Source organism: Silurus aristotelis, assembly GCF_946808225.1.
Source record: "Silurus aristotelis genome assembly, chromosome: 12".
Taxonomy (NCBI): Eukaryota; Metazoa; Chordata; class Actinopteri; order Siluriformes; family Siluridae; genus Silurus; species Silurus aristotelis.
In genome coordinates this window covers 3,291,909-3,308,867 of record NC_139585.1, presented here as the reverse complement: position 1 = coordinate 3,308,867, position 16,959 = coordinate 3,291,909, and the positions used below count along the sequence as shown (strand labels likewise).

At 38.4% G+C, this 16,959-nt stretch overlaps 2 protein-coding genes across 5 annotated transcripts in view; both read left to right on the top strand.

The window, feature by feature from the left end:
- The window catches only part of LOC310734999 (hemicentin-2-like), a gene marked incomplete at its 3' end in the record, with an annotated part of 65,699 nt that extends 53,424 nt beyond the window's left edge, over positions 1-12,275 (top strand). For 2 of the 4 annotated variants that reach the window (XM_083557561.1, XM_083557559.1), the window contains 4 exons: positions 6,106-6,168; positions 7,571-7,885; positions 7,998-8,312; positions 11,690-12,275. In XM_083557561.1, coding sequence (XP_083413687.1) covers positions 6,132-6,168; positions 7,571-7,885; positions 7,998-8,312; positions 11,690-11,862 — 840 coding nt within the window. In that variant the 5' untranslated portion in view covers positions 6,106-6,131. Of the gene's footprint in view, positions 1-6,089; positions 6,169-7,570; positions 7,886-7,997; positions 8,313-11,689 lie in introns of all 4 variants that reach the window. The other 2 variants (XM_083557562.1, XM_083557560.1) reach the window with 1 other exon arrangement.
- Positions 8,540-11,516, top strand: LOC310734959 (uncharacterized protein). The gene is made up of 2 exons (XM_083557491.1): positions 8,540-10,350; positions 11,327-11,516. The coding sequence occupies exons 1-2, from the start codon at positions 8,577-8,579 to the stop codon at positions 11,338-11,340; spliced, it is 1,788 nt and encodes a 595-aa protein (XP_083413617.1). The 5' UTR covers positions 8,540-8,576; the 3' UTR covers positions 11,341-11,516.
- Positions 12,276-16,959: the final 4,684 nt, after the last annotated feature.

Sequence of the window (16,959 nt, the reverse complement as noted above, 5' to 3'; positions counted from 1 at the left end):
CGTCCACAATGCTGTGTGCTTTGCGGATGCAGCGTGTAGTGTAAATGTCCATGATAAAGGAGAGAGAGACCCAGATGATCTTCTCAGCTGTTCTCAGGGAGGGAGATGGGCTTTCCTCAGCCTTCTCAGAAAGTAGAGACGCTGCTGGGTTTTCTTGGTGATGGAGCTGGTGTTAAGTGACCAGGTGAGGTTGTCTGCCAGATGAACACCAAGGAATTTGGTGCTCTTGACCCATCTTATACATGCGCTTGTGACGCGTTATAGTCGCCCCGAGATTCACCCTTTCAGTCCATCATCTCCGAGAGGATTCACAGCTCATATGGTGCATCGGTAAGTTTATTAATACTTAAATAGTTGATGGCGCGTGAATGTAGCCACTGCGCTGAGCTCCACAATTCTACTTCTTCTTCTTCTTCTTCTTCTTCTTCTTTTATTGTTCAGTCTTTATTCATTTTTCTTCTATACGTTTTTTTTTACCAAAAACGAACTCCTTCACATAAAGCAGAAGATCCCAGACAATATTTTTCTTTTTTTTTTTTTATTATTATTATTTAGACTTTTTGTTGGATATTTTAGTTGTAGGTTTTGTGCTGTGTACAGAAGAGAGAAGCGCACAAGCATTCATCTCTCTTCATTAGAAAACAGATCAACTTCTTCTCCTCGCGCATTAACAAGGACTTTTCAAACTCTGCTGCATTGTGCTTCACTGAAACACTGCGGTTAATCCAGCAGCAGTTTGATAATAAATTCAGCTGACGATATGGGTGGTGGGCGTTTCCGTTATAACATGATAATAATTAATCAAACAATCAAAAAATTAATAATAAAATGTGTTTGTGGTGTAAATATATATAATAAAGGCCCATTTTCAAACACTCATAAAACATTTTCCTCTACAGGTTTGCACAATCTTTCTAATAATTCTGATTTAGAGTTTGTCTTTCTTTTATTCTGTTACATTTCCAGTCATTTTACTGTACAGTTTTTGAGAAAAATAAACGCAAATTCACTCCAAACCTTAGTGTTTCTTCAACAAGTTTCATATCCAACCGCAGTACAGATAAATACGTTTCTTCAGTATATTAAAATTAAAGAAGAAATACAACCAATAAAGTGATCAGATTGAATTATGTTAAAATTGGATTCATGTAACAAAGTGCAATCCATTTGATTAATCTTTTACAGCTGCAGCACACCTTTACCCACACCGGTGCATTTCCCAGTTGGACTATTGAGTGGGAATCCTACACTTTTTGTGAGTATGTGATCAAATGTGTCATCAGGTTTTGGCTCACAGCCAAGAATTCATTTCTAATATGCTGCATGTAAGATGCAAATACAAGAACTATTTTTTAATAGAATTTTATTGTTGTCTATAATTTGTAGAGATTACCTCATCTTGTAGAGATTACCTCATCTTTTTAATACTTACTGTTTCTAAAATTAGATATTACTCTTAAAATACATTATACATATATTTTGTACTGATCATTGACATAATACTCAGGATGTCTCGCTGTCTCTGAGAGCTCTCAAACTCTAAACTGTCACCTGATGGAACCCAATCCCAAAAGTCCGAACATGGAGTCTAATAAGATGTGATTTGAGTTTATTTTATGCTCTATAGTTTTTATAGCGAGATTTCGGTAGTTGCACATTTCTACAACTAATAAATCAATAATTCATTATGTAGCAGTGAAGGTTTTTATCTATGAAAACGAATGCATATTGGAGGTTGAAAGTGTCTAATTTCTCACACTCTATATAGAATTATATGTGATTTCTCCGAATAATTCTTCTTCTTCTTCTTTCGGCTGCTCCCATTAGGGGTCGCCACAGCGGATCATCCGTCTCCATACCACCCTGTCCTCTACATCTGCCTCTTTCACACCAACTACCTGCATGTCTTCCCTCACCACATCAATGAACCTCCTCCTTGGCCTTCCTCTTTTCCTCCTACCTGGTGGCTCCATCTTCAGCATTTTTCTACCAATATAATTCGTGTCCCTTCTCTGCACATGTCCTAACCATCTCAATCTCGCCTCCCTCACCTTGTCACCAAAACATCCTACATGTGCTGTCCCTCTAATAAACTCATTTCTAATCTTGTCCATCCTCGTCACTCCCAACGAAAACCTTAACATCTTCAGCTCTGCTACCTCCAGCTCCACCTCCTGTCTTTTACTCAATGCCACTGTCTCTAATCCATACAACATCGCAGGTCTCACCACAGTCCTATAAACTTTCCCTTTCATTCTTGCAGATACTCTTCTATCACAAATCACTCCTGTCACTCTTCTCCACCCACTCCACCCTGCCTGCACTCTTTACTTTACTTCTCTAACAAACTCTCCATTACTTTGCACTGTTGACCCCAGGTACCTGAACTCCTTCACCTTCTCCACCTCTTCTCCCTGCAACCGCATCACTCCACTGCCCTCCCTCTCATTCACACACATGTACTCTGTCTTACTCCTACTGACTTTCATTCCCCTTCTCTCAAGCGCATATCTCCACCTCTCCAGGCTCTTCTCAACCTGCTCTCTACTCTCACCACAAATCACAATATCATCTGCAAACATCATAGTCCAGGGAGACTCCTGTCTGACCTCGTCCGTCAACCTGTCCATCACCACTGCAAACAGGAAAGGGCTCAGGGCCGATCCTTGATGCAGTCCAACCTTCACCCTGAACCAGTCTGTCGTACCTACTGCACACTTCACTGCCGTCACACTGTCCTCATACATGTCCTGCACCACCCTCACATACTTCTCTGACACACCTGACTTCCTCATACAATACCACAACTCCTCTCTCCACCCTGTCGTACGCTTTCTCTAAATCCACAAATACACAATGCAGCTCCTTCTGTCCTTCTCTATACTTCTCCATCAACATCCTCAAAGCAAATAAGGCATTTGTGGTGCTCTTCCTCGGCATGAAACCATACTGTTGCTCACAGATGGTCACCTCTTCTCTCACTCCACTACTCCACTACTCTTTCCCATAACTTCATGGTGTGACTGATCAACTTAATTCCCCTGTAGTTACTGCAGGTCTGCACATCTTCCTTATGTTTAAAGATCGGTACCAGCACACTCCTTCTCCATTCCTCAGGCATCCTCTCCCCTTCCAGAATCCTGTTAAACAATCTGGTTAAAAACTCCACTGCCATCTCTCCTAAACATCTCCACGCTTCTACCGGTATGTCATCTGGTCCAACCGACTTTCCATTCTTCATCCTCTTAATCGCTGCTCTCACTTCCTCCTTACTAATCCTATCTACATCCTGCTTCACCAACTCCACATCCTCCAACCTTCTCTCTCTCTGATTTTCCTCATTCATCAGCTGCTCAAAATACTCCCTCCATCTTCTCAACACACTCTCCTCACTAGTCAACACATTTCCCTCTCCATCCTTTATTGCTCTAACTTGCAGTACATCCTTCCCAGCTCGGTCCCTCTGCCTGGCCAATCGGTACAAAATTTCTCCGAATAATCTGACTGAAAATAAAAAACATCTCAGAAAATCATTTTTTACATTCTTTTTTCTTTTTTTTTCTTTGTTGCTAATTTCATTAAATTCCAAAACCAGAATTTTCGTGTGTAAATTTGTATTATTTAATATACATTTCCTATGCAATCATTTAGTTTTCACACTGTTAAAGGTAAAACTATTCTCTGTACCGAAAACATACAAGCGCTGTTATATATTTATTTATCTTGTTTTGAAAGGTTTTTTATTTTTTATTGCTGATCCTGCACATTTTTAGAAAGCGTAACATGATGGATATATATAGATTTTTTTTATCAAAATATAAATTTTTTAAAATATATTACCAATACAGTGCTTATCACTGACTCATATCACTACCTATTTATTATGATTTAATTCAACTACCTATGAATCAGAATCACTTTTTGACATTTGCAGGGTTTTTTAAACGAGACAAAGTCCCATTGATCTGTCTCAGTAAATGCTCTTTTTGATGTTAGTACCCTGATTGTGGTTTCAAACCAGTGTCAGGCAGCACTAACTGGAAACATGGGGATTCCTGCATGTGAAAGTAAACTGCAGTTAAACACGCAGCAGCCTGTAAACCCACGATTTTGTTGCGCGTGCACTTACTCACTGCGTTTGTAGTGAGTTGGTAGTATTTTTATCAAAATAGACATAAAGACATGTCATAGCGGCGAGAGGCGTCATAACGTTATATAAAAAACAAAAAGACATAGAACATTTTTAAACCTCAGTGCTTTTCAATCATGTTCCATATTCAAACACTCAATATTTTTCTTTCTAGGTTTGCTCAATCTTTCAAATAATTTTAAAAACATGTTTGTTTTTACTTTTCTCAAAAACTCTACAGTAAAATGACTGTAAATTTGTGACTCTAACAGTCAGAGACACTGTAAATCAGAATTATTTGAAAGATTGTGCAAACCTATAAAGTAAAATGTTTGATGAGTGTTTGAATATGGCGATTAAAATGCACTGATGTTTATGTTTCTTAAAAATTGTACATTAGAACGAGGTGAAAATGAATTCAGTGATAGTCAGAGTCACTCTGAGTGAAGATCAGTTGTACAAATTAGCAAACATTTAAATGAAGTTAATATAAAGGTGATTTTGCTTTTACATTTTACTGTAGAGTTTTTAACACTAACCAGTAAAGATGTTTTAAGAGTGTTTGAATATGGGCATTTATTTTATATATATATATATATATATATATATATATATATATATATATATATATATATATATATATATATATATATATATATATATATATATATATATATATACACACACACACACCACAAACACCACATTTTATTATTATTTGTTTTTTGATGAACAACAGCAATACGTTAAAAAAAAGGAATGCAATAATTACAAATCTCATTAACTTATATTTTATTCACAATAGAATATAGATAAAATATCAAAAGTGAGACATTTTGAAATGTCATGCCAAATATTGGCTCATTTTGGATTTTATGAGAGCTACACATTCCAAAAAAGTTGGGACAGGTAGCAATAAGAGGCCGGTAAAGTTAAATGTACATATAAGGAACAGCTGGAGGACCAATTTTCAAATGGCAACATGACTGGGTATAAAAAAGAGCCTCTCAGAGTGGCAGTGTCTCTCAGAAGTCAAGATGGGCAGAGGACATGGGCAGCTTACACATCTGGAAAGGCAGCATCAATGCTGAAAGGTATATCCAAGTTCTAGAACAACATGACAATGCCAGACCACATACTGCATTAATTACAACATCATGGCTGCGTAGAAGAAGGATCCGGGTACTGAAATGACCAGCCTGCAGTCCAGATCTTTCACCCATAGAAAATATTTGCCAAAAGAAGACCTGAGACAGTTGAGCAACTAGAAACCTGTATTAGACAAGAATGGGACAACATTCCTATTCCTAAACTTAAGCAGCTTGTCTCTTCAGTCCCCAGAAGTTTGTAGACTGTTATAAAAAAGAAGAGAGGACGCCACACAGTGGTAAACACGGCCTTGTCCCAACTTTTTTGAGATGTTTTGATGCCATGAAATTTAAAATCAACTTATTTTTCCCTTAAAATGAGACATTTTCAGTTTAAACATGTGATATGGCATCTATGTTGTATTCTGAATAAAATATTGAAATTTGAAACTTCCACATTATTGAATTCTGTTTTTATTCACAATTTGTTCAGTGTCCCAACTTTTTTTGGAATCAGGATTGTATATTTTTATAACAAAAACCGCCCTTATGAAGCTTCTTTGCATACTTGCCCACCACAAGTAAAGCAAAGACGTGCGACTTCCGCTGTGTTAAACCGCAGTAGCGAGGAGGAGGAGGAGTTTCGCAGCTAAAAGTAAAAAACGCCTTTCAGATTTGTGACACAGAAGCCTTTAACAGTCTATAAAGCGCATCGGTAAGTTTATTAATACCAATAACACTAATACTATTCATCTGTTTATTTAAATGTTTAATTACGGGAATATAGTAATAATAATAATTTATAATAATAAGAATAATAAGAATAATAATAATAATATTAATAATAATATGTTTCTTGTTCTTCATTACAGATGTTTTGTTTTGTAGGTCTGTTGTTCTGAAACATCATCATCATGCAGTCTGTCGGAATTCCTGCTGTTTCTGTCCTGAGTGAGTGTTTTTAAATCTGGATAAAACACACTGCTGAGGGATATTACATCATTCATTTGAGTTTTATCAGAGGTGGCAAAAGTACACACATCCTTTACTTAAGTAGAAGTACAGATCGTCATGTTTTAAAATACTCGGGTAAAAGTTGAAGTACTGATTATACCTTTTTACTCAAGTGAAAGTAAAGAAGTCTTGGCTTTGACATGTACTTAAGTAAAAAGTAGTTATTAATTCTTCCTGTTTTAGTGTCACACTGGGATAGATAGATAGATCCTTATTATCATTGCATTGTACAGGTACACAGCAACGAAATGCAGTTTGGCATCTACCAGAATTGCAAAAAGTAGCAATCGTGCAGATAAATATGTAGCATATGTACAGCATGTCAATAAACATAAAGGCTATAACAGTGCAGAGACGTGTGGACATCATTAGGAAGTACAGATAGATGCTCTAAGGCTATGGCATTAAAGAGGGAATGTGCAGATAGTCAAGCTGAATAAACAAGTGTGTGTATGTGTATATGTGTGTATATGAATGTAAAATGTTGGGCAGAATGTACAGTAAATATATAAAGATACATGTAGATAAAAAATAGTGCAGATGTAATAAAGAGTAAAGAGATACTATGTACAATTGTACAGAGGTTGTCAAACAAAATTAAAATATTTAATCGCAACTAAATCGTACATTCTATGTGTTCTAAATGTACCATTTATTAATACTTCCTGTTTTTAATACTTTAAACAACATGGACATTTAGAAATATGGGCGCAACATAGAGCATGGACACAAAAATTCTTGTAAATATTTTAAAGTAATTGTGGTTTAAATTATGTAAATCATCAGGACACCAAACGGAACCTTTGCTATGTTTCCACACGGACAGTTAATGAGGTGATACCGGAGAAACTGCACCTCGTCAAGTCAAGAAGCTTTTATATATATATAATCATACATTTTAAAGATTTGAATGATGTATTGTTTTTATCTGTACAATCATTTAAGAAAGTAATTTAAGTTTCTTCCCCTAATACAATCAAATGTTAAATGTTATAATGTTCTCACTGATGTTAATGTGCTCATTATTTGGCGTGGACTTTCTGTTGCAACCAGACACCAGTAACGCAAAGCCACTGTACTAACATTTTTAGAAGCCTGTGATGATTTAATGAATTAAATGAATTTATATTTTTTATGTTCATTAAATCACAAACGCCAAAAGATGAATAACAAGAATTTACCTGAATTTTTTTATATTAATAACTTATTTTATATATATTTTCACTTCTGTTTTTCTCCATATAAAATGCTAACAGATTAATTATGGACAGGACTTTTTCTGAATTGATTGTGTCACATGACCAAAATGTGTGTTCTGATTTGCTCTGTGATCTATTAGTTTATCTGCTGATGCTTCAGTGTCAAGCCTTCATCATCAGAGAAGTTCTAGTGAAAGACTCTGTGACGTTCCCGTGTTCCTGCACTGGAAACTGTCCGGTGGTTCAGTGGAGTCGCTTCATTCCCAGTTACACCATTGTGTCTGAATGGAAGTGTCCCAGAAGACAGAATTTACAGAAAAGATTTGAAATATCAGGAGATACCAGCAGAGGAGATTTCTCCCTGATGATCATCTCAGTAGCCTACAATGATGTCGGCTCCTACAGGTGCAGCTGTAATGGAGAAACAGTTAGTGAAGTGAAGATGAAGGTTCTGGGTAAGTGTGTGTCTGTAGTGAAGTATGAGCTGCTGCACTGGTACAGGTGGAGCTCTTACACAAAAACACAGAAGTGAAGATAAACCATGATCATGATGTTTTTGTCTGACAGTTGCGACAGTTGTAAAGGTTCAGGAGAAGCAGAATGTCACCCTCCCGTGCTACGGAGACACTCGGAGACAAGATGTTAAAGATGTACAGTGGAAGAAGGATGGAGGAAAGGTTGTGCTGTACACTCATGCAAACAGATCAGTGACTACTGATGAAGCAGGAAGCAGATTTATGATGTCAGTAGAAGACTTTCTGGATGGTGATCTCTCTCTCCACATCAGTTCAGTTCACCTGTCTGATGCAGGAGAATATCGGTGTCTCCTCCATGATGAATCTCAGGATGGAGAACCATCAACTGTCCTCCTGGAGGTAGAAGGTAGGTTTATGTCTTGTAGAGTCTTGGTCATTTCAACTCCTCCTAGTCATGTGAATTCTGACAAGTTACACCAGCAGGTGGCGCCAGAGAATTATGATTTTATGGCCTCTCCACTCCACAAAGAGTGGAAAATGTATATACATGTTTGGTATGAAGTTCTTTCTAATTCTCATTAATAAAAAAATAACAGCTCAGTCATCTTAACCCAGCCATTAGGGGGGCACAAGCCAGTGCACTCTTAATGCCGGTCCCAAGCCCGGGTAAATGGGGAGGGTTGCGTTAGGAAGGGCATCCAGCGTAAAACGTGCCAAATCAAATATGCGGATCACAAATGAGAATTTCATACCGGATCGGTCGAGGCCCGGGTTAACAACGACCGCCACAGGTATCGTTAGCCGACAGGGTACCGGTGGAAATTGGGCTATTGTTGGCCGAAGGAGGAGAAGGAGAGGAGGAAGGCGTCTACAGAGACGGCAGGAAAAGGAGCAGTGTAGGAGAGTAGAGGTTCGGGTTGGTACTTTAAATGTTGGTACTATGACGGGTAAAGGGAGAGAGATAGCTGATATGATGGAGAAGAGAAAGGTAGATGTGTTGTGTGTTCAGGAGACCAAGTGGAAAGGGAGTAAGGCCAGGAACATCGGAGGTGGGTTTAAACTGTTTTATCATGGTGTGGATGGAAAGAGAAATGGTGTAGGGGTGATTCTTAAGGAAGAGTACAGTAAGAGTGTAGTGGAGGTGAAGAGAGTTTCTGATAGGGTGATGATCGTGAAGGTGGAAGTTGAAGGGATGATGATAAATGTCATCAGTGCCTATGCTCCACAAGTTGGCTGTGAGATGGAGGAGAAGGAAAGATTCTGGAGTGAATTAGATGAAGTGGTAGATGGTGTACCTAGGAAAGAACGATTGGTGATTGGGGCAGACTTTAATGGGCATGTAGGTGAAGGGAACAGAGGTGATCAGGAGGTGATGGGTAGGTATGGTTTTAAGGAGAGGAATGTGGAAGGGCAGATGGTGGTAGATTTTGCTAAAAGGATGGAAATGGCAGTGGTGAACACGTATTTTAAGAAGAAGGATCATAGGGTGACGTATAAGAGTGGAGAAAGGTGCACACAGGTGGATTATCTTCTGTGTAGGAGATGCAACCTGAAGGAGATTGGAGACTGTAAAGTGTTGGCGGGGGACAGTGTAGCTAGACAGCATCGGATGGTGGTCTGTAGGATGGTTTTGGAGGAGAAGAAGAAGAGGAGGAAAGTAAGGATTGAAAGAAGAATAAGATGGTGGAAACTGAAGGAGGAAGAGTGTAGTGTGAGGTTCAGGGAAGAGGTCAGACAGGGGCTTGGTGGTGGTGAAGAGGTGCTGGATGATTGGGCAACTACTGCAGGAGTGATGAGGGAGGCAGCTAGAAAAGTACTTGGTGTGACATCTGGAAATAGAAAGCAAGACAAGGAGACGTGGTGGTGGAATGAGGAAGTGCAGGAGAGCATTAGGGGAAAGAGGTTGGCAAAACAGAAGTGGGATCGACAGAGTGATGAGAAAAGTAGGCAGGAGTACAAGGAGATGCGGCAGCAGGTAAAAAGGGATGTGGCGAAAGCCAAGGAAAAGGCATATGAGGAGCTGTATAAGAGGTTGGACACTAAGGAAGGAGAAAAGGATTTATACCGATTGGCCAGGCAGAGGGACCGAGCTGGAAAGGATGTACTGCAAGTTAGAGCAATAAAGGATGGAGAGGGAAATGTGTTGACTAGTGAGGAGAGTGTGTTGAGAAGATGGAGGGAGTATTTTGAGCAGCTGATGAATGAGGAAAATCAGAGAGAGAGAAGGTTGGAGGATGTGAAGTTGGTGAAGCAGGATGTAGATAGGATTAGTAAGGAGGAAGTGAGAGCAGCGATTAAGAGGATGAAGAGTGGAAAGTCGGTTGGACCAGATGACATACCGGTAGAAGCGTGGAGATGTTTAGGAGAGATGGCAGTGGAGTTTTTAACCAGATTGTTTAACAGGATTCTGGAAGGGGAGAGGATGCCTGAGGAATGGAGAAGGAGTGTGCTGGTACCGATTTTTAAGCATAAGGGAGATGTGCAGACCTGCAGTAACTACAGGGGAATTAAGTTGATCAGTCACACCATGAAGTTATGGGAAAGAGTAGTGGAAGCCAGGCTGAGAGAAGAGGTGACCATCTGTGAGCAACAGTATGGTTTCATGCCGAGGAAGAGCACCACAGATGCCTTATTTGCTTTGAGGATGTTGATGGAGAAGTATAGAAGGACAGAAGGAGCTGCATTGTGTATTTGTGGATTTAGAGAAAGCGTACGACAGGGTGGAGAGAGGAGTTGTGGTATTGTATGAGGAAGTCAGGTGTGTCAGAGAAGTATGTAAGGGTGGTGCAGGACATGTATGAGGACAGTGTGACGGCAGTGAAGTGTGCAGTAGGTACGACAGACTGGTTCAGGGTGAAGGTTGGACTGCATCAAGGATCGATATGGAGAAATAATAAGGAGATATGCGCTTGAGAGAAGGGGAATGAAAGTCAGTAGGAGTAAGACAGAGTACATGTGTGTGAATGAGAGGGAGGGCAGTGGAGTGATGCGTTTGCAGGGAGAAGAGGTGGAGAAGGTGGAGGAGTTCAGGTACCTGGGGTCAACAGTGCAAAGTAATGGAGAGTGTGTTAGAGAAGTAAAGAAAAGAGTGCAGGCAGGGTGGAGTGGGTGGAGAAGAGTGACAGGAGTGATTTGTGATAGTAGGGTATCTGCAAGAATGAAAGGGAAAGTTTATAGGTCTGTGGTGAGACCTGCGATGTTGTATGGATTAGAGACAGTGGCATTGAGTAAAAGACAGGAGGTGGAGCTGGAGGTAGCAGAGCTGATGTTGAGGTTTTCGTTGGGAGTGACGAGGATGGACAAGATTAGAAATGAGTTTATTAGAGGGACAGCACATGTAGGACGTTTTGGAGACAAGATGAGGGAGGTGAGATTGAGATGGTTTGGACATGTGCAGAGGAGGGATATGGGGTATATCAGTAGGAGAATGCTGAGGATGGAGCCACCAGGAAGGAGGAAAAGAGGAAGGCCAAGGAGGAGGTTCATGGATGTGGTGAGGGAAGACATGCAGGTAGTTGGTGTGAAAGAGGCAGATGTAGAGGACAGAGGGGTATGGAGACGGATGATCCGCTGTGGCGACCCCTAATGGGAGCAGCCGAAAGAAGAAGAAGAAGAACAGCTTAGTCATCTTACACATTAGTGCACTGTGCTATGAACAACACCAACAACACAAGAGATTTTTATATATAAAAAAAGACGAACCCATATAAATATTAGAGTTGACACAAAAAAACCCTAATAAATAATAATAATAATAATAATTATTTTTTTTTTTTTAACCAGGGCTACAACATCAAACAACCACCAGCAGTGAGGTTACAGTACTGCGTGTGCTACTTGGATTGATCTCTGTAGGTATAATCATTGGACTGATTGTTTGGATTGTGAGAAGACACAGAGATCACACAGCATTAGATCCAGAACCACAGGCAGCTCTGAATCCATTTCAGAACTAGATTATAATCATTTGAGAGTGGCCCCATGTTCAACATCATCATGTTTAAAATCTTAGCTGTTAAATTTTAGTTTGTAGGTGGAACGGCTTTTTGAGGTACAGCACTATTGTATTATACCAGGGGTTTTCAACTGGTTCTGTGCCAGCGACCACCATTCTGACTAACAAGTAATCCGTGGCCCACTATTGTGTGTGTGTGTGGGGGGGGGGGGTACTCCTTACCTGTTAGTGGGATTTCTGGGCGTGGTGACTTCCACACAGTCTGTCTATTCGTGGTGATATAGTGGTACATAGTGACAGCCTCATATCATTCTCTGGTTCTATCCTTGCCCTGTACTTGTTTGAATATTTTAGATATTTTCATTAAATTCAGTTTTCCCACTAATGTGCAAATATTCTGGAAATGTTTGGAAAAATAAAGTGATTTTAATAGTGAAATTATGTAGGCTGTCACGGACCACATGCAATCCCGCCGCGGACCACCAGGGGGCCGCGGACTACCAGTTGAAAAACAAGAACAGAAAAAACAATAAATGGACAGGACAATGAATACATGGTATAATATATACCATGTATTCATTGTCCTGTCCTGTGTATTTATTGTTTTTTCTGTCCTTGTGCAATGAATGTAGTATTGGAAAATTTGAATAATGCAGAATATTAATTTGAATAAATTGATTAATCAAGTAAATAACTAAATCAAATTAAATAAATGAAAAAATAAGTCAATAGTTTACGTCATTTTGTACGTCAAATTAAAGTCATTTGTTAGACCTATTTTTGTGTGTGTGTGTGTGTGTGTGTGTGTGAATTTTCTAAAGATATGATCTACTTAACTGTTCTTATTTCAGCACACTTTAACAAAAGTCTTGATTGTTTCCATCCTTCATTCGTTCACCCCCTTGATATGCAGAATTGAAAACGCTGATATATAAGAATAAAATATATTTAAGAATTTAAAATATATTTATAGATTAATTAACTCACTCTGTACCGGAAATACGATTTGTTTTGTGCAAGCATAAAAATGCTAAATAATAAATATATTAATGAATTACTTTGCGTTGAGCAGGAGGAAGTTATCAAGCATCCACTGTCCTTTACACACTCCTCAACACTGTTATACTGATCTCTATCATCTGGATTTCAGGGGGTTATTTACACAATAATGACTATGTTGAATTATTTTCAGAGGACAGTAAATCTGTACTGCTGTACAAGACAATGAGTACTTTAAAATATATCCAAAATTATTTCTGTAGTAATGTCCCTTAAGAAAATATACTAAAATTGTTGCTGAAATGTGAGGGGTGCACTTACTTTTGTGAGATACTAGTCTGAAAGTGTATATACACAGTGAGGAAAATAAGTATTTGAACACGCTGCTATTTTGCAAGTTCTCCCACAGAAATCATGGAGGGGTCTGAAATTGTCATCGTAGGTGCATGTCCACTGTGAGAGACATAATCTAAAAAAAAAATCCAGAAAACACAATGTATGATTTTTTTAACTATTTATTTGTATGATGCAGCTGCAAATAAGTATTTGAACACCTGAGAAAGTCAATGTTAATATTTGGTACAGTAGCCTTTGTTTGCAATTACAGAGGTCAAACGTTTCCTGTAGTTTTTCACCAGGTTTGCACACACTGCAGGAGGGATTTTGGCCCACTCCTCCACACAGATCTTCTCTAGATCAGTCAGGTTTCTGGCCTGTCGCTGAGAAACACGGATTTTGAGCTCCCGCCAAAGATTCTCTATTGGGTTTAGGTCTGGAGACTGGCTAGGCCATGCCAGAACCTTGATATGCTTCTTACAGAGCCACTCCTTGGTTATCCTGGCTGTGTGCTTCAGGTCATTGTCATGTTGGAAGACCCAACCTCGACCCATCTTCAATGCTCTAACTGAGGGAAGGAGGTTGTTCCCCAAAATCTCGCAATACATGGCCCCGGTCATCCTCTCCCTAATACAGTGCAGTCGCCCTGTCCCATGTGCAGAAAAACACCCCCAAAGCACGATGCTACCACCCCCATGCTTCACAGTAAGGATGGTGTTCTTGGGATGGTACTCATCATTCTTCTTCCTCCAAACACGTTTAGTGGAATTATGACCCAAAAGTTTTATTCTGGTCCCATCTGATCACATGACTTTCTCCCATGACTCCTCTGGATCATCCAAATGGTCATTGGCAAACTTAAGACGTGCCTGGACATGTGCTGGTTTAAGCAGGGAACCCTTCCGTGCCATGCATGATTTCAAACCATGACGTCTTAGTGTATTACCAACAGTAACCTGGGAAACGGTGGTCCCAGCTCTTTTCAGGTCATTGACCAGCTCCTCCCGTGTAGTTCTGGGCTAATTTCTCACCTTCCTTAGGATCATTGAGACCCCAGGAGGTGAGATTCTGCATGGAGCCCCAGTCCGAGGGAGATTGACAGTCATGTTTAGCTTCTTCCATTTTCTAATGATTGCTCCAACAGTGGCCTTTTTTTCACCAAGCAATGGTGGCAATTTCCCCGTAGCCCTTTCCAGCCTTGTGGAGGTGTACAATTTTGTCTCTAGTGTCTTTGGACAGCTCTTTGGTCTTGGCCATGTTAGTAGTTGGATTCTTACTGATTGTATGGGGTGGACAGGTGTCTTTATGCAGCTAACAACCTCAAACAGGTGCATCTAATTTAGGATAATAAATGTAGTGGAGGTGGACATTTTAAAGGCAGACTAACAGGTCTTTGAGGGTCAGAATTTTAGCTAATAGACAGGTGTTCAAATACTTATTTGCAGCTGTATCATACAAATAAATAGTTTAAAAATCCTACATTGTGATTTCTGGATTTTGTTTTTTAGATTATGTCTCTCACAGTGGACATGCACCTACGATGAATTTCAGACTCCTCCATGATTTCTAAGTGGGAGAACTTGCAAAATAGCAGGGTGTTCAAATACTTATTTTCCTCACTGTATATTTACTTTGAATTATGCATACATACATATACTTAGTTATATATACTGTACCCAAAACATTAATTAATTTGAGTTTGACGAGGGCCAAATTGTGACGTCTAGACGTCTGGATCAGAGCATCTCCAAAACTCTAGCTCTTGTGGGTTGTTCTGGTCTGCAGTGGTCAGAATCTATCAAAAGTGCTCCAAGGAAGTAACAGTGGTGAACCGGCGACAGGGTCGTGGACGGCCGAGGATCATTGATGCACGTGGGGAGCGAAAGCTGGTCCAACAGATGAGCTCCTGTAACTCAAACCGTTTGTTAATGGACAAAAAAATCTAATAGAAAGTCTGGGAAAATTTGTGTTATATGATCATAATTGCTTGTTTTCTTTTCATTATAGGATCATATAACATACTTTCTCCAGACTTTCTATTAGATGTTTTATTTCAGCAGTGGTATAATGACCATAATTATTTCTGTCTTTTTAGTAGAAAACAGCCAGAAAACGCAGGACTTTTAAATTCAGTTTTATAAAACATAAAAATCTGAAAGTATTTAGTGTGAGCTCACTTGAGCAACAGCAGGAACCTGTTCTAAGATCTCTCATGAACTTAGCACTGACAATAGAGTTTATTTAATCTAACACTTGTATTTGACCTACTAGTTTATGTCAAAATCTGTGAGAAAGGTCTATTACACCGGCTCTCTGTAGGTGTATGATATCAAAATAAAAGCATAATTAAAGAGAAAAACAGCTGATTAAAAACCGACAGTCGATTGACCTCCACAGAGTCCAGATATGAATAGTATTGAGGCAGTATGGAATCACCTGGATGGAGAAAAGAATAAAAGGAAAGCTGGAAAACATATATATTGTTTTTGTACACATAGAGGTTTAGTTGCCTTTTTGTTTGTTAGGATTAGTAAAACTTTATAGTTTAAACTTTTAATTGTGTAATAAATGTATATGTTGGTGTATGGATGCTGCAATTTTATTTCATTAATCTCTGTATTTCTTTTGCGTTTTCTGTTTTAAGAATAAAAAGAATAAAAAATCTTAAATAAAACAACACTTTTAATTTCTATTAACCCATTTTAAAAAATATCAATGAATTGTACAGGTTTATTTAAATGTTAATGTTTAATTCGTATTTAGATTATCATTCAAATACTTTTATAAAGTTAATTTTTAATGACGTTTCCATTGAAATGCTTGGTGATTGTTAGGAGGAATCTGCATCAACGGTTTAATTTGGACTTTAATTTTGAAAAAACTTTTATTTTTATTGCTGGCTTTCAAGATGGCGGTCGAGTTCTCCAGTTGGAGTTTATTGATTTTTTCATCATTGTGGCGGAATGTGGGATAAACATCTTTGATTACACACGAGATTTCCACACACCTTCATCAAGTGGATTTTTAAAAAGAGATTTCTAGTTTTCAACACCGCGTTTCTATCGATTTGTGCGATGAAATAAAGAATAACAGCTTAGCATTCTATTAATATTGGGATCTTTTATAGTTCTTGAAGTTTAGTCAGATTATAAAACGATTATTGTAATAATTCAAATAGAAAAAAAAATAAATATAATCAGGAAAAAAATTTTTTTGTATAAATTCTTCATTAGAAACCCCCCCCCCCCCCCCCTTTTTTTTTCCTTCAACTCCAGTGATCCTCTCTAAAGTACAATATAAACACAGTATTTGTTACCCAAACTTTGATCTGGATCATTTATGGACCTTAATTTATAAACATTTATGAAATAAAATGTATCTTCTTTATGCTCTTATTGTTAAATTGATTAAGAATCGCTTCTATATTTATTTAGCTATTGTCCGCGTTTAATTGCCGGCTCTGTGCAAGAATGGAGGTCGTGAATAAATGTGTTGGATGTCTTAATTTCACCTTTTAAAAAATATTTTTTTAATTTATATTTTAATAAAAATGGTCAAATAGAAATGTGCGCTGCATTAATCACACGTAAAAAAAAAAATAAATAAAAATTATATATATATCAGAAAGAGCTTTAGTGCCAAGTATGTTTGCACTTACAAGGAATTGTTTTGGTGACAATGATATATATTAAGTGTATTGTGCTATTCCTTTGTTGTTAAAAAAAAAAAAAAAAAAAAAAAAAAAAGGTAAATTTTCATAAGC

Coding starts and splice junctions, on each gene's coding strand:
- LOC310734959 (XM_083557491.1), top strand. CDS start 8,577: ATGGGGAGGGTTGCGTTAGGAAGGGCATCCAGCGTAAAACGTGCCAAA.